General features: G+C 35.2%; 1 protein-coding gene across 1 annotated transcript in view; it reads left to right on the forward strand.

Moving 5' to 3' along the window:
- The window catches only part of Patr-1 (Protein associated with topo II related - 1), a 104,683-nt gene extending 87,303 nt beyond the window's left edge, over positions 1-17,380 (forward strand). The window contains exons 11-13 of the mRNA XM_089098800.1: positions 4,191-4,337; positions 10,323-10,559; positions 12,707-17,380. Coding sequence (XP_088954926.1) covers positions 4,191-4,337; positions 10,323-10,559; positions 12,707-12,943 — 621 coding nt within the window. The 3' untranslated portion in view covers positions 12,944-17,380. The remainder of the gene's footprint in view (positions 1-4,190; positions 4,338-10,322; positions 10,560-12,706) is intronic.
- Positions 17,381-18,590: the final 1,210 nt, after the last annotated feature.

Here is an 18,590-nt window from a genome sequence, read left to right on the forward strand (position 1 = left end):
TGTTTCCTTAAATCTTCGCCATATTTCCTTAAGCCTAATCCTCTGGAAATTCCCGCGTCCTCCTTCAAATTATTTGGCGTTACAATATTTTCAAAGTTTTAGTGGGTTTTCCATTTTAAAAATATTATCCATAAAGGTAATTCGTCTTTCTTCCTCTTTAACTTCCTAAGTAAATTTGACATCCTCCCTTCCCGTTCATATTTACTTAATAGATAAGTTTTTGCCAGTGTTTCTAGGGAACTGTGTCGACCAAGGGTTATGTTTTGTTAAAACAAATTGCTTCTGTAGTTTCAAACATTAGTTCTTTTACTAACAACAACTATTGCTACTGAACCTGTCGCAGGACCATGGACCATACTATCAGGACCATGCTGCGCAGCTTTGCATGCTCCTCCTCTTCCCCATTATGTTCATTGCTTCAATCTGTATTCCCAACCAAGATGCCCCCACTTCCTTTAAATCTTATCACTTCCCCCCCCCCCAGTTAATAAAATCTTGCTTTGTTTAGAAAATCAGTTGATATTTAATTGCCTTACCATATATTCCCTCCCCACTCGATGAAATCATGCTTTCTTTAGAAAACCAGTTGATATTTAATTGCCTTCCCATATATTCCCTCCCCACTCGATGAAATCATGCTTACTTTAGAAAACCAGTTGATATTTAATTGCCTTCCCATGTATTCCCTCCCCACTCGATGAAATCATGCTTTCTTTAGAAAATCAGTTGATATTTAATTGCCTTCCCATATATTCCCTCCCCACTCGATTAAATCATGCTTCCTTTAGAAAACCAGTTAATATTTAATTTCCTTCCCCTGTATTTCCTCCCCACTCGATTAAATCATGCTTTCTTTAGAAAACCAGTTGAAATTTAATTGCCTTCCCATTTATTACCTCCCCACTCGATGAAATCATGCTTTCTTTAGAAAACCAGTTGATATTTAATTGCCTTCCCATATATTCCCTCCCCACTCGATGAAATCATGCTTACTTTAGAAAATCAGTTGATATTTAATTGCCTTCCCATGTATTCCCTCCCCACTCGATGAAATCATGTTTCCTTTAGAAAATCAGTTAATATTTAATTGCCTTCGCATGTATTTCCTCCCCACTCGATGAAATCATGCTTTCTTTAGAAAACCAGTTGAAATTTAATTGCCTTCCCATATATTACATCACCACTCGATGAAATCATACTTTCTTTAGAAAATCAGTTGAAATTTAATTGCCTTCCCATATATTCCCTCCCCACTCGATGAAATCATGCTTTCTTTAGAAAATCAGTTGATATTTAATTGCCTTCCCATATATTCCCTCCCCACTCGATGAAATCATGCTTACTTTAGAAAAACAGTTGATATTTAATTGCCTTCCCATATATTCCCTCCCCACTCGATGAAATCATGCTTTCTTTAGAAAACCAGTTGATATTTAATTGCCTTCCCATGTATTCCCTCCCCACTCGATTAAATCATGCTTCCTTTAGAAAATCAGTTGATATTTAATTTCCTTCCCATATATTCCCTCCCCACTCGATGAAATCATGCTTCCTTTAGAAAACCAGTTAAAATTTAATTGCCTTCCCATATATTCCCTCCCCACTCGATTAAATCATGTTTCCTTTAGAAAACCAGTTGAAATTTAATTGCCTTCCCATATATTCCCTCCCCACTCGATGAAATCATACTTTCTTTAGAAAATCAGTTGAAATTTAATTGCCTTCCCATCTATTCCCTCCCCACTCGATGAAATCATGCTTTCTTTAGAAAACCAGTTGATATTTTATTGCCTTCCCATATATTCCCTCCCCACTCGATGAAATCATACTTTCTTTAGAAAATCAGTTGAAATTTAATTGCCTTCCCATATATTCCCTCCCCACTCGATGAAATCATGCTTTCTTTAGAAAACCAGTTGATATTTAATTGCCTTCCCATATATTCCTCCCCACTCGATGAAATCATACTTTCTTTAGAAAATCAGTTGAAATTTAATTGCCTTCCCATATATTCCCTCCCCACTCGATGAAATCATACTTTCTTTAGAAAATCAGTTGAAATTTAATTGCCTTCCCATGTATTTCCTCCCCACTCGATGAAATCATGCTTTCTTTAGAAAACCAGTTGATATTTAATTGCCTTCCCATATATTCCCTCCCCACTCGATGAAATCATTCTTTCTTTAGAAAATCAGTTGATATTTAATTTCCTTCCCATATATTCCCTCCCCACTCGATGAAATCATTCTTTCTTTAGAAAATCAGTTGATATTTAATTGCCTTCCCATATATTCCCTCCCCACTCGATGAAATCATGCTTTCTTTAGAAAATCAGTTGAAATTTAATTGCATTCCCATATATTCCCTCCCCACTCGATGAAATCATACTTTCTTTAGAAAATCAGTTGATATTTAATTGCCTTCCCATATATTCCCTCCCCACTCGATGAAATCATCATTACTTTAGAAAATCAGTTGAAATTTAATTGCCTTCCCATATATTCCCTCCCCACTCGATGAAATCATGCTTACTTTAGAAAATCAGTTGAAATTTAATTGCCTTCCCATATATTCCCTCCCCACTCGATGAAATCATGCTTTCTTTAGAAAACCAGTTGATATTTAATTGCCTTCCCATATATTCCCTCCCCACACGATGAAATCATACTTTCTTTAGAAAACCAGTTGATATTTAATTGCCTTCCCATATATTCCCTCCCCACTCGATGAAATCATGCTTCCTTTAGAAAATCAGTTGATATTTAATTTCCTTCCCATGTATTCCCTCCCCACTCGATGAAATCATGCTTCCTTTAGAAAATCAGTTAAAATTTAATTGCCTTCCCATGTATTTCCTCCCCACTCGATGAAATCATGCTTTCTTTAGAAAATCAGTTGAAATTTAATTTCCTTCCCATGTAGTCCCTCCCCACTCGATGAAATCATGCTTACTTTAGAAAATCAGTTGAAATGTAATTGCCTTCCCATGTATTCCCTCCCCACTCGATTAAATCATACTTTCTTTAGAAAACCAGTTTATATTTAATTGACTTCCCATGTATTCCCTCCCCACTCGATGAAATCATTCTTTCTTTAGAAAATCAGTTGATATTTAATTGCCTTCCCATGTATTCCCTCCCCACTCGATTAAATCATGTTTCCTTTAGAAAAGCAGTTAATATTTAATTGCCTTCCCATGTATTCCCTCCCCACTCGATGAAATCATGCTTTCTTTAGAAAACCAGTTGATATTTAATTGCCTTCCCATATATTCGCTCCCCACTCGATTAAATCATGCTTTCTTTAGAAAACCAGTTGATATTTAATTGCCTTCCCATGTATTCCCTCCCCACTCGATTAAATCATGCTTCCTTTAGAAAACCAGTTGATATTTAATTGCCTTCCCATATATTCCCTCCCCACTCGATTAAATCATGCTTCCTTTAGAAAATCAGTTAATATTTTATTGCCTTCCCATATATTCCCTCCCCACTCGATGAAATCATGCTTTCTTTAGAAAACCAGTTGATATTTAATTGCCTTCCCATATATTCCCTCCCCACTCGATTAAATCATGTTTGCTTTAGAAAATCAGTTAAAATTTAATTGCCTTCCCATGTATTCCCTCCCCACTCGATGAAATCATACTTTCTTTAGAAAACCAGTTGATATTTAATTGCCTTCCCATATATTCCCTCCCCACTCGATTAAATCATGCTTGCTTTAGAAAATCAGTTAATATTTAATTGCCTTCCCATGTATTCCCTCCCCACTCGATGAAATCATGCTTTCTTTAGAAAATCAGTTGATATTTAATTGCCTTCCCATGTATTCCCTCCCCACTCGATTAAATCATGCTTCCTTTAGAAAAACAGTTAATATTTAATTTCCTTCCCATGTATTCCCTCCCCACTCGATTAAATCATACTTCCTTTAGAAAACCAGTTGAAATTTAATTGCCTTCCCATATCTTCCCTCCCCACTCGATTAAATCATGCTTTCTTTAGAAAACCAGTTGAAATTTATTTTCCTTCCCATGTCTTACCTCCCCACTCGATTAAATCATGTTTCCTTTAGAAAATCAGTTAATATTTAATTGCCTTCCCATGTATTTCCTCCCCACTCGATGAAATCATACTTTCTTTAGAAAATCAGTTGATATTTAAATAATTTTATTTTATATTTAATAGTTATTTGCACACGTCTTTGCCCTTGAAGATTGGAATAAATTCGTTGAAGCCCCTTTGATTGGAAACACGTCGCATCATGAACAGCTAGCAACAGCTTTGGCCAGTATGGAGCGTCTTACCTCAATTCTTTCTCTGCGTAAAGGAAAGGTTAGCTCTTTTATTTGCATTATTATTCTGGATTAACAGGAAACTTACGTTTTCTTTCTTTTTTGAATATTGCTCGCCAATAGTGATATTTGACTCTTTTGATATTTACTACTTCTACTACTAATAACTCACTGTAGCATCAAGCCACGTAAGGTCTACACAGTTGCCCCTCCTCCTTCACCCAATATATTCAAAGCTTCACTCTTTACCCCTTACCATGAAGTTCTAATTTCCTTTAGATCCTTCATTATGACATCTTCCCACCGTATTCGGGGAAAATATCCCCTTTTTTCGTTTTGCCCCAGCTGGATGGCCAAAAGGAGCAATTTTGGGTAATTTCTCATTTGGGTAATTTCAAAATTTGGTATTAAAGGGGAAAAAATCCCCTTTTTTCGTTTTGCCCCAGCTGGATGGCCAAAAGGAGCAATTTTGGGTAATTTCTCATTTGGGTAATTTCAAAATTTGGTATTAAAGGGGAAAAAATCCCCTTTTTTCGTTTTGCCCCAGCTGGATGGCCAAAAGGAGCAATTTTGGGTAATTTTTCACCTTTCGTATTGAAAACTTATTCTAACCGCCTCAACTTGTTTTTCATTATCGCCCTAGAAATCACATAGAACTATTTTTTTCCTACATATTTTGTTTGACTTACAAACGTAAAAACTATCCGTGGACAATTCCTCTGGAAAAAAATTAACAAATGTTCCTTTTCCTTTTGACGCACCCACTTTTTGAAAGCATACTTGATCTCTGTCAGTACCCAGTATTCTAATCCTGTTTAGCAAACTTATCTTCCTATTCTTCCAAACTTTTCATAATAAGCCTTGTAATTAGGAGGGGCCTTCTAACGCGTACTTCTCCGTCCTCTGGAAAACACCATGTGTCTTGGCTATTCTACTGTTTACATCTTCAATGCATCCACCATCTTTACTAATAATATTATTTAGATAGGTACTTTCAAGCTCCGACTCTTCGATAGCGACGTCCTCTCCGTAGTAATGCACGGATGCGAATCTTGGGCGTTGACCGAGGAGCTGGAAAAGTGAATCTATGGATTTAAGATCCAATCCGTCTTCGACGCATCCGTGGTATCCACTAGACCGATAAGATCACTAACACCTTTATACGTGAAAAGACAAAGCAATCACTCATGACTGATAGAATTAATGACTGACAGAAATTTCGTCGTGCGAAATTTCTGGTGTCAAATTAGTATGAGATGTAACTTTTTTTGGCTGCCGTAAAGTGTATTAATAAAACAAGACCTTACTTCATCTGGGTTAGAAATGGATGTGTAGTGTTTGTGCAAAGAAAATTCTAAGGAGGAAACAATATCTGCCACAGGAACTTGTTTTGGTAGAAAAGAAAATTTTGGACCTTTTTCAAGAGTTTGGATTTCCTTAGGTTCAAGAGCTCTAGAGGAGAGATTAACAATAGCGGTTCCTGGAGTAAACCACGGGGTATAAACACGATGATTCGTCGAAGATTCATACCTCAGACATTCCAATTTCTTATAAGACGTTATCTAGACAAACGAAAATCGTGAATAAATAAATTCTTTTTCAATCGTACAACCTGAGAATAATCAACAGTGGACAGATTTTCGCACAAAAATTTCTCAAGAGATTTTCTTTCTGAGGAAATAATCTGTCGTTTTTGTTTTTTTTGCGTTAAAATTTTGAAGATATTTTTTTAATTTAAATTTTACGCGAAATTCGCGTATTTACGGGGATTTAAATTAAAATTATATATTAAAGACTTAGGAATAAGATTTTCAATTCTGCAAGATTCTAAAAAATTTTGTTGATTGATAATATTAGCGTGTTTTTTGCCTAAACTACTAAAATAAAAGATATCATAGGTCAACTGCTCCCCATAAGCTAAACGAAAATAGCAACGAAGACCACACTGCCTTTCCATCATAAACAATAAGTAGAACAACAGAAAAATTTTTATACAAGACAGTGGAACGCAACTTTAAATGAATATTTCGACCCTATATCCAAGGCCCGTCCTCAGCAAAACAGACGAAGAGAACAAAAACACTGTAAAAGACACTTGCATTAAAATTCAATCATTAGATCTGTTTAAAAAAAGTTTTAAGAAACGCCAATATCATTACTTCAAGGAAATTCAACCAGGACTGGCATTTAAAGCAAAATGGACAGAGAATAGTTCATTCAGATGAAATTAAAATATTTACAGACAAGCTTTTAAAGCTAGTCTCGCCTTCTTGGCAGCCAGCCCAGAAGGTCTATTCGTAATAGGTTGAGTGGAGTTATTTACTGATTTTTTTATATAATTAGTCAAATCATTTTTAATTAAATTCGTGTATAGGGCATTAAGCGAATATTCCCCCAAATCTCTATTTAAAGAAATATTACTATTTATTTTGATTTTAATTTCAATTGCCTCTCGAACAACCTGTTTTATACCTAAATCATTGCTAATAAGGCAAGCTTCTTCAAAAAGCATTTTATGACTAGGGTTATCATATATGTGACTGCTTAAAGCAGAATCAAAGGAAATATTTGTATTATTAGAATTTAAAGCTTTAGTTATGTCATATTTGTGTTGTTGCAGGCGTTTATCTAAATTTTGATGGGTTCTACCAACATAAAAATGGCCACAGTCACATGGTATTCGATAAACCCCACTCTGGCGAGTAATTGGGGTTATATCTTTACCAGAATTTAAGAAATTCATGATTTTAAAATTATTTGTAAATACGACATAAAAATTATTTTGTGTGCAAACTTTTTCTTAAACTTGTAGTGACTTTTGGAATATATGGAAGGTAAATTATATTTGAGGGCTTGACGGAAATTTCACATTGCAAAATACCCTTAATTTTACGGGAGTGTCTTGCCAATCTTCGGCTAATTGTATTGTTAATAAAACAATAGGATAACCGTTTCCAAAAAGTATGTCTCTAATAAAATTTAGTTCATCTGTGATGTAAGATTCAGAACAAATGTTTAGGGCACGGTCAACAAGAGATGTAACAACACATCTTTTAACTTGTGGGGGTGGTTGGATTTAAAATGTAGATATCTGTTATTTTGTGTGGGTTTTCTGTAAATTGTAAAATCCAGTTTATCAATGTCACGAATAATTAAAACATCCAGAAACGGTAATTTATTTGCATTTTCAATTTCTAAGGTAAATTGTAAATTTTGGTCATATGTATTAAGGTGATCTAGAAAGCCCCTAAGTTCATTTTCCCCATAATTCCAGAGCGATATTACATCATCCATATAACGCCCCCAATATACATGTTTTAAAAAATATGAATTTAAGGCCCAATTTTCGAGGTGTTCTACATAAATGTTCGCTAATAACCCGGATAGCGGCGCCCCCATAGGGAGACCACTTGTTTTGTTGATAAAAAGAATTACGGAACTGAAATACCTTGAATACTAACTACAAATTTAAAATAGTGACATTAAAATCACCCCCTGCAATCCATTCCTATTATTAAATCTTCCATTAAATGAAATTTCTCTTCTATTTCACTTTTAAATAGCTGGTCAGATATTGCTAAATCAATATTTGTGAACATTAGAACTCTGTAAAAACTATTTACTATTGTATCTTCTGAAATGCAGGCACTTTTAAGTTTTTATACTAAATCAACTGAATTACATATGTACGATTTCTGCGAATAAAGTAACGGTTTGAAGGTTGTACATAACCACTTTCCAATATTGGAAGCAGGGGCTTTCGTACATGCTACAATTGGCCTTAAGGGAATACCTTGCTTGTGTAATTTCGGTAAACTGTAAAACTTTGGGCAAAAGCTACCTCGGGGGAGAAATTTATTATAGAATTGTGGGGTGATTTTGCAATTTTGTTTTAGATTCTTTAATTCGGTTATAATTTTATTCGCAAACTTATCAGTATGGTCGTGAGTCATGGAAGTATATGTATTTGTGTCATTTAAGTGTGAATAAATTTTATTGTCTTAATCTAAGGTATCCATGACTACAAGTGAATTTCCCTTGTCTGCTTTAGTTATTATAATTGAAGGGTTTTTGCGAAGATTAGACAAGATTTTCATGTCGTGCGAAATTTCTGGTGTCAAATTAGTATGAGATGTAACTTTTTTTGGCTGCCGTAAAGTGTATTAATAAAACAAGACCTTACTTCATCTGGGTTAGAAATGGATGTGTAAATATTTTAATTCCATCTGAATGAACTGTTCTCTGTCCATTTCGTTTGGAGTACCAGTCCTGGTTGAACTTCCTTGAAGTAATGTAAGTAATTGAAGTAATTTTAATGTAAGTTTCTTTTATAGTGTTTTTATTCTCTTCGTCTGTTTTGCTGAGGACGGCCCTTGGATATAGGGTCGAAATATTCATTTAAAGTTGCGTTCCACTGTCTTTTATAAAAATTTCCCTGTTGTTCTACTTATTTGTTTATGATGGAAAGGCAGTGGGGTCTTCGTCGCTATTTACTGATAGAATTATTAGCAATTGATGGTGCTAATGGGGTCACATGGTGTGGATGAGTGAGGGCCACATCCCTCATGATGTGCGATGTTACACTCATCTCAGCATCGGAAGACGCAAACGACAAAAGGCAACACCCTGCTGATGCATTGAAAAGGAGTCTGTGTTGTCCAGATCTTCGCTCAAAGATCTTTAGTCTAAAGCACAAGAGAGGTCATTGTGGAGAGGCACCGTTGTCGCCCTCTGTGCCAGCTGGCGTGGGAAGCTGTAAGTATAAACATGTAACGTAGATACATCTGCCCATTTGATTGATCTTCTCGTTATCCTATATCACCTCTTCAGCTTTGTTTATTCTTAGTCTAAGTGACTAAGACTTAATATTAATTCAATAATTAATATTTAAGTCTTAATATGATAATTAATAACCTTTAATAGTTAATTCTTCTTAATATTAATTTTCAAACAGAATCACCTCTTCTTAGTTATGTTCTGTTATTTGTTTGTTTTTGTTATTTATTATTTTGTTAATGTTGTGTGTTATAGTTGTAATAGATCAATCGAAACTTAAACCTGAATCTATGATTTTTCATTTTTTTTATTTAGGTTCCAGTGTCTTGGATTATATGATAATGCCATGTAATTAATTGGCAGTTAATTAATATATCAGCATGTAATCGATCTATACTATGCATTTGAGGATAAAAGTAAGAGTAAATAAATAATCAAATAACAAGAAATAATGAAATAAGCCTTGTAATTAGGAGGTGCCTTCTAACGCGTACTCCTCCGTCCCCTAGAACCTCTACTATTCTATGTTGTTAATATAGTTCCTGTTTTCTGTTTTAATTTGGATATTCCCAAGGGTAATCCCCACTCTATTGACCAGCATTTTCCTTCCCGTCTTGTAGAACAACCATATATGCCACTCACTTCCCATAGGCATTCCAATTAAACCAAATATCCGTAATGTAAGCTAAATTTGTAGACAAAAACAATTATGACTGGCGAAAACAAAACTAAAAAACTCCTCTTAATTCCTCTCTCTCTTTACTTACTTTCTACTCTGTGGCTTATCGATATTGTAGAGGCTGATATAAGCCATATTAGAAGTAGATTGAAAAGTTCTTTTCATTGACACGGCACTTGGCCGACTTTTCCTAAAAAAAACAATCACTTAGTTGACGATGCCACAATTATATTATCAGAAATAGATGAAAACTTATATAACTTTAAAGTAAAAAGTTATAAACATTTTAAATACTTCTGCTTAGAGTTTTATAAGCTGAAAATAAAATAGATTTTTTCTTCTTGAGAAACCCAGTGGACATTATAGGTTCTATTACGGCTGAACCTTCGTGTAGCTGAACCTTCGTGCATCTCACCCCAGGTGCAACTGAAGCTTCATGCATCTGACTCGAGGGGCAACTGAACCCTCGTGTAACTCAACCCCCGTCCAACTCAACCCTCTTGTAACTGAATCCTTGCGTAACTTGACCTTGAACAAATTATAATAAATTGATTGGCTTTTTATTTTCAGAACTTGGTCGCGAGGGCATGTCCCTTCTTGCCAAAGGAACAGAAGAATAAAATTGTGCGGATAATTTTTTCCAATTTAGATCTTTTTAGAAGGGATCATTCTGACCCAATGACAGGAAAACTTGTGACCCTTCTTGTAGAAGAAATCAGGAAATTGGAGAATCTTGAAGATGCCTTGAATTTAGCCGACGCAACTTGCTTCAGCAATAATAATTTAACTGTGTCATTATCAAATAAGGTAATGTATTATATTTGATTTGTTTCATAATTTTGGTTTCGCTTAATCATAAGTGACCTGCTTCTATCTCTTATTTGAAGGAATCTTTTTTTTTAACCAAGTGCTAAGAATGGTTGCCAAAGAGATAGCACTTCCCTATTACTGCATTTTAAAAAAAAGTTAAACTTCTGGGTTTGTCTGTACAGAGGAGGAACGAAGAGATAGGGAACTAAGGGATACTAGTAATCATTTTGATTGGAGGTATATTCCGAAACATTAGTTAAAGTTGCATACGGTGGGAGGTCGAGCTTTTAAACCCTAGTCCCTTGCTGAATTTTATAGTTGTAATAATTTCCAGAACACGCCCTAGTTTATAGAAAAAAATTTGTCAGTGGAGGGTTGAACCCAGGCCCCCACTATCTGTCACCCACCGACGGTACTTTTTGTAAAATCTTTACTTTTTCATGGATTAGTGGTTTATAGGCCTGTTTGTCATTTATTTGCGTTGAGCTGAGCTAATCTTGCAAAAGTGCATCAATGGCTTCTTGTTATATAGTATTCAATCGTTATAAAAATAACTATTTTTTTTTGTCTTAAAGGGTAAAAGCTAAATTCAAACGCTTTGACAGAATGTCCTGGCGGCTTGCAACTAGAGTGCTATCGGGTGTGCCTGGCAAAGATGCAACACGTAACTCTAGTTGTTTATTTCTATTTAGTTTTCTTTATCATTAAAATATCTTGTGTTATAAAATATGATTTAAGTTATTTATTAGTTCAACTCCATGGAATGTGTTTTTAAGCGGAAATAAATAAATACTAGGTACCTTATCCTTGATATTTGTATAAGCTGTAGACGGCACTGTATGCTTCAAGTCAGGTTTAAAGGAAAGGCGTGAAAGGCTTCAGAAATGCCTTTCCGTCCAAAGTTGTGAGTTTTTTTTTCTAGTGTATTTCTGTTTAGATTTTTTTCACATGTATCGCGCGTCTTTTCTTTACCTCACTTCCATACATGGGCTACTTAAAAACCTCCCAACTTTTGGGTTTGAAGGGGAAATGGTTTCACACGTAAATTGTTTTTTTGAGTCTACGTCTTCAAAACTCCTATAGAGGGGATGGGAGTCGGGTGTTTTGACAGTTTTTTAAGAGGGGATGTAAGGATTCCCCTTTTCATAACCCCTCTGCGTAAAAGTAACTGTTGGCTGTGTAGTATTTTGTACTAGTCTCTAACAACTGAAGTAACTCAGTCTTGAGTTAAGTGACTCCTTCAGAATTTTTGTTTAATGTAATTTTGACACTTTAAGGGCTGAAATTCTTCTTTTAGGACACAAAAAAGCATAAAGGTGCTCTTTAATGAGATCCCATCTCTTTTGTTTATAGAATTTTTTTTTCATATTGGCATAATGTCAAATTATGAACCAAATGTTGATCAGAAATAAGAACAAAAAAGTAACGCAAACCAGTAGAGCCATAGGAATTATGTATATAACTTACGGTTGTATATGGCCCCAATAAGGGGGTGGGGGTATATGGTTACGGTTGTATATGGCCCAAATTGTTGATAAGAAATAAGAACAAAAAAGTAACGCAAACCAACAGAGCCAGAGGAATTACGTATATAACTTACGGTTGTATATGGCCCCAATAAGGAGGGGGGGGGTATGGTTACGGTTGTGTATGGCCCCATTTGTTGATAAGAAATAAGAACAAAAAAGTAACGCAAACCAACGGAGCCAGAGGAATTATGTATGTAACTTACGGTTGTATATGGCCCCAATTGTTGATAAGAAATAAGAAAAAAAGTAACGCAAACCAACAGAGCCAGACGAATTGTGTATATAGTTTACGGTTGTATATGGCCCCAATACAGGGGAGGGGGGCTGGAAAAAGATATTTGAAAATACTGTAGGAAGGGGGCTGGAAAAAGATATTGAAAATACTGTAGGAATAGAATGGTGCCACTCGTTTGTTATTATATTGTTTTGTGAAGAGGAGGCCACGCTCCACACTACTACCAACAAGGAACATGTTTTACCTTATATCCACCCCTCTCGACTCTGTTTATATATTATGGGAGTTACTGCGTATACCCTAAGGTGTAGACAAGGGGGTATCACCGTAACTAACCCTTTTGAGAGTTACTACCTGTATTAATAACTAATTTTTTTCAGGTTGGATTGGAAGTGTGTTTAACCCTGCTTGCTCAAGGTGAAACCCTACAGAAGAGTGAAATCAGCAAACCCAATTTAGATCTTTGGAGTAGTTATGTTAAACATATATCCGAAGAGCTGTTGAAATTAAAAAGTATTCCCCATCCTGTTAATTTGAGTGCTTTGAAAATGGCTGGTCTTTCACCCTCCACTTTGAATTTGTTGGAGAACAAATTTACTACAATGTGCTGCTCGTAGTCAAACAAACTATGCAATTCACCTAAAATAATAGATTCTTTCATGCAAGTGTGGATATTGGGTTAAAGACGTTGCTTAATTTTATGATTTGTCTCTGCCAGTGTGGCGCAGCCGGATGGTGAGGGGTAAGGGCACCCATCGTTAGTAGTTTGTAAGGTACGTGAAATATATACTGTGTTTTTAGACTATATGGTCTCAGTTCTGGAAATAAACATCCTTCATTGTGGCGTCTCATCCCACTAGCTAGTGGCATCTTTATTGGGGAAAGGGAAGGGGTAAAATTCAGTTTAAAATATTCGTTAATGTTTGGCTGAATAAAACTGAATATTTTGAGAATTTTTGAGCGAAAACTGACTTATTTTCATGAACTATATATTGCGAGGAAAATTGTCTGTTCTACGTGGTTTGCACCATCTCCCCCTTTTAGATAATCAGTGCCATATTACGGTAAAGTAGGAAAGTATAGCTAATGAAATTCTAGGATGGTTACCAAATGTTTTGAATATCGTTTGGCCACAATTATATAAGCATGTCTCGATATTTTGACTTGGTGGGGTTGTATTTGCTTTAATAACCAAATTAGAGTTTTACTAGCCAAATAGCCTGCTCCCATATTCTCATCTAAACCTACCTTTTAAGTAAAGGACAACATATAAATTTTAAGCAGTGAGGCAGGTTGAATTTAAAAAATTCTTAGAGGATTAAGCCCCCCCCCTCCCTTACCACAAATTTCAAAATATGCGCGAAGTCCGTTTTTGGAAAATTTAAACCGCCATAACAATTCCAAAATCTAAATTATCAATATTGAATAATTATACAATTCAAGTGTAAAAACCAAATAACTAACTCATTCAGTCCGAAATCCTTTTTTGAACGTTGTCGCTATTTACAGGGATTATGGTATTAGATGGAAGAGAAAATACATCAAAAGTTCTAGTGACCTATACCTTATATCCTCACGCTGGCTACGCCATTCATTTTATTAAGTGTTTATATTTAATTTTTACGTTTATTTTGTGTTATATATCCCAAATAAAAGAGTGATTTTAAACAATTACAGGTGATTGTATTTATGTTGGTTGTATCCTTATGTGAGTGCACAAGTTCGATGCACCTATTTCGAACATCCTACTAATTGTGAATTGTGTTATTCTTTCTTGATGCCTAGATAAATATTGTCGGAAGAATATCTTAGCTTTGCTCTCTGTTGAGATTTAAACCCACTTCGGCTTAAATCATCCCCGTTATTTTAGTAAGGGAAGTCTAAGGATTGCTACTCTTAGGTAAGTGTATTTTAATTTAGTGGGCCAGAGGTGAATACTAGTGTTGCTAGACTCTAAATAATTCTACCCTCTTTGCGGTCAGACTCTATCCACCCACCAGGAGCGTCCCGAGGCTCACTTCATTGGGGGGGGGGGATCTTCGTAAATTATAACGAATCGCTACCTGATTTATGCCGAATTTTCTGCATAAATCAAGAATTTTGCTAAATTTCGGCAGATTTTGCTAAATTTCTGCCGAATGCCAATACCAAATGCCAAAAAAGTTGGGAGGAGGGGGGCCCTCCGCCCCATTGTATTCGGCTTATGTGATCGAATATAACCAATTTCTTCACTTACATTTTTTTACCATCCACCCGTATACTGTCATTTTTCTCTTTTATGCCGCCCTACCACTCCCAAGGACTGATCCCAGTTGAAATCTCGCGCCACTATTTTCTGGCTTCTTATTGGCAGCAAAAAAAGACACAAATTAAATATTCCTAGGCACGAATGCGTTTTCCGTCTCACGTTTCTGTCTTTATTTCTGGGTATGGTAATATAGGGCCTTTAGGTTGAATCTGGTGGGCTGTTATCCCTCCGCCCACCCCTTGATCTGCCTGAGGTATGCGAACACTAGAAAGAAAGGTGTAATGAGATGTAATGATTTTAAACAAAGATATACGACTTGATTCTATCTCTTCTGCAAAAGTTTTTCTAAATGATATTTCTGTTAAATAGTTTTATATTGTAATTCTTTTCAAATATTTAATTTTCCCATTTGACTTTTCCTAATTTTACTTTCCAGTAAAGTTAGGCTTGTAACTTTAGAAGTTAGACGATTCATTGACTTGTTTCATTAGTTATACCATTCATTGACTTTTAAGGGTTGGTGATTTTCTTACTCATCCCCTTGACTTGTGGTGCAGGATAATCACATGAGCAAAGCTTAAAAGATATGTAGTGATTTTATACAATATTAGGCGCTTTTCTTCCGTATCGCTCCTCTAGGCAGTGGCGGATCCAGGGGAGGGGCGAGGGGGCGCGCACCCCCTAACGTAGTCTAAAAGAGTGTAGTTTACTTAATTAACGCAAGTTCGCGCTAATTAAACTTGCTCCTAGCGCAAGTTTATCGGATCAATCTATTTTGCGTTCTCCCCCCCCCCTAAAACAAATCCTGGATCCGCCCCTGCCTCTAGGCTGTGTAGTTTCATATTATAATTTTCCTAGTATATATTTAATTTGCGCATTTATGACTTTCTAATTTTACCTTTAAATTGTGATGTCTGACTTCTTGGCGTAATCTTGTTCTTTGGAACGCCTTCATGTGATGCAGTGTGATGCATTTGATTGTCCTTATCCTATAGCACAATGAATCACCTTTTTTGTTATTGCTTGTATAGCCCAGGTCGTCATTCCTTAGGATTTTCCCCTACTTGGGTTTTCAACTCTGGGCTTGGAATCTTGGGAAGAGTATATTATATAAAATAGTAACTTCAAAACGTATATTATTATATCAGAATTATTTAATACCTTGTTTTTTTTCAACATTGGAAGTTTTCGCAAGTGAATCTTGGGATTTTGTAAAATTTTGAGTGGCAACTCTGGTAGAGTCTGCAAGAATGCTGTTGAACTTCAGTATAAGTGAACCTAGTCTAGGGTAATCAGAAGCAATAGTCGAGACTCTAAAAGCGATAATAGTGATAAAGATTAATTTAGAAAAACTATTTAAAGATATGCCCAAAGTTAAGAGAAAACAAGCAATTGACGTCACTCCGGAAATTTTTCCTCGGTCGTACCCAGGGGGGATTTACCCCCTTCGCGCACCCCCCCCATGAAATTTGTGTTTGACTCTCACAAAAGCAACGAAAATGTAAGTAAATAAATTTTTGTTGTGTTTTGTAAAGTTTTTTGAACCCCCTCCTGAACAAAAATATTTCTAACTGAGAGCGCACAAAGCCTCCTTAAAAAATTTCTATAAAAAATTAAATACAATCTTTGTAAAAACAAATTCCCAAGCTATTAAAAAAGGATGATGCATGTACTTTATATACCTTGTGTGCGTAATATAATATTTAATTTCATTTTTCCCAAAATTCCATTGTTGGGAATAAAATCCTTAGTTCTTAATAAAAATTCAAAATTCATGACAAAACTTTTGGCGGATCGCCTGAAAAGAATCTAATTGGAAAGTAATGATAAAAGTAACAATTCCGAAATGATTAAAGCTAATGTTGATTAAACTGGGGAACAACTATAAAAGAATGCTATGCATTTTAAAACCAACCATATTGATCTTTGAATATCTTTCAATTCATTTATTTAGGTTAATTTAGTGTTTTATTTATTTTCATATTTGATTTAGGTATTTTAAACTGAGAAGGTTGTTTCGAAGTTCGGAAACAGTTGAAATGCCCTAGAGTTCTTATACCCACCGGTCATAAGCACTGAGCCTAAGAGGAAGGGTAGTTTATAAGAACTCCGTCTAGCATTTGGCGATACTTGTATTTTTTCAACTTTTTAATCGTTTTTCTCAGGAACTGAGACCAAACACTTTTTATTTCACTAATATTACTAATTACACTACTTAAATTAATCATTCTTTTTCTATAATGGAAAAAATTCAAAGTGTCCCAAAGCTCTAGATGGCGTTGATAGCACTTTTGTCGACACTTCAGTCAGTTGCCACACTTTTAAGTTACTCATTGTATTTTTTGCACTGAGCCCTAATTTCTTGTAACAATGGTCACTGTATCTTGGTTGTTGTAGAAGGTTGCTTCATTTGCATTTAAATTCTGAATATGTTTAACTCTCCATATGGTAAGCTTCTATAGTAGCATATATTAGAAGGTTTGTTTACAAATATCTAATGTGTTTATTTGGTTTGTTGACTTTTTCTTTGGATTTTATTCGACAGGTTGAATAAATATCTTCCCTTTTTTATTCTTGGATTTTGACTTTTCTTTCTTTTAAGAAATCTACTCTTTCTTTAGCGTATCTCTCTGCATACTATTGAAAACAAAAGACATATCAAGTAACTGATATGGATAGAGAATCATATAGGTAAAGCCCATAAGCTCACCAAGAAATATAAATAAAAAAGATTTGAAACGCCTAAAAACTAAAAAACAATTTTCCCGAGAATGGGTATAAGTCAAAATGAGGGGCACCAAAAAAAAATTACCATACGCCAACATCGTTTTTTAATTAGGCTGCGCTATTGCGATGCCTATGATAGGTATCAAATTAAGAAAGTCGGTGAGTTGAGGATAACCAGTTAAAATCAGGGACGGATTTAGGATTTTTTTTAGGGAGGGGGGGGGCAAATTTTTTTGATCCGAAAAAATTTAGGTGGGGGGGGCGCAAAATAGATTGATCCAATAAACTTGCGCTATGAGCAAGTTTAATTAACGCAAACGTGAGTTAATTAAGTAAATTACACTGCTTTAGACTACGCTAGGGGGGCGCCCCCTGGATCCGCCACTGGTTAAAATGGTCAAGCTATTTAAAGCCCAAACTGTTTTTCACTCTTCGTTTTCACTTATATTGATAGATTATTGAGAAAGAATTCTTTATTTTTTATTCTTCTTTATTCTTTATTCCATTTTGAAAATAATTTTATTCTTGTATATATTCATTACTTTAAGCTTTTTAGTCTTCTCTAAGATTTAAAGAGTCTTTAGCCTTCTCAAGACATAAGTTTGTCTTAATATTGATCAAATTAAAAAAAAATATATATATTGATTAAATTTTTAAGTAATTGAACTTTCCGAAGTGGTCGAAAAACGGCTTACAAATTTATATGAAAAACACTCAAGCCAACCAAATTATCATTGTAATTGTGCTGCCGCAATACGAAGCAACTACAGCAACATATATTTTTCTTACTGATTATCCATCAGTGTGATTCTTCATCCAAATCTAGCTGCAAAATACCTCTAGTCACGCGTTTTAAAACTTCTACTTATGCTCATCGCTTTCAGTTGAGTCTCTAATCAGCAGACGACTTATAAAAAACGTTAAAGGTACTAGCAAGGGGAACATAAGAGGGGGGAATTTGGTTGCTGTGTTATTGCACTGTCATAGAAGGTGCATGTACTGATAAAACTTGAAAGTAATTAAACCTTAGGAAGTGGTGAAAAAATGGCTCACATATTCATGAATTTATGTGACAAATAAAAAAGCGACAAAAATACAAGATGACGAGTTGATAAAAACGAGCTAATAAAATGTAAGTTGAACTTAATTCTTGAAAGTAATAATAGTCAGTAACTAAAATGTAGACTCAGAAATCAGCTCCAAGTTAAATGTACTTTGGTCTTACTCAGGGGCGAATCTCCAGCATTTTTATTGGCGGGAGAGGGGCAAGAGGGGTCCACATCCGGATA

This window comes from Artemia sp. Qi Xiang Cuo, chromosome 13 (assembly GCF_049724085.1).
Source record: "Artemia sp. Qi Xiang Cuo chromosome 13, ASM4972408v1, whole genome shotgun sequence".
Taxonomy (NCBI): domain Eukaryota; kingdom Metazoa; phylum Arthropoda; class Branchiopoda; order Anostraca; family Artemiidae; genus Artemia; species Artemia sp. Qi Xiang Cuo.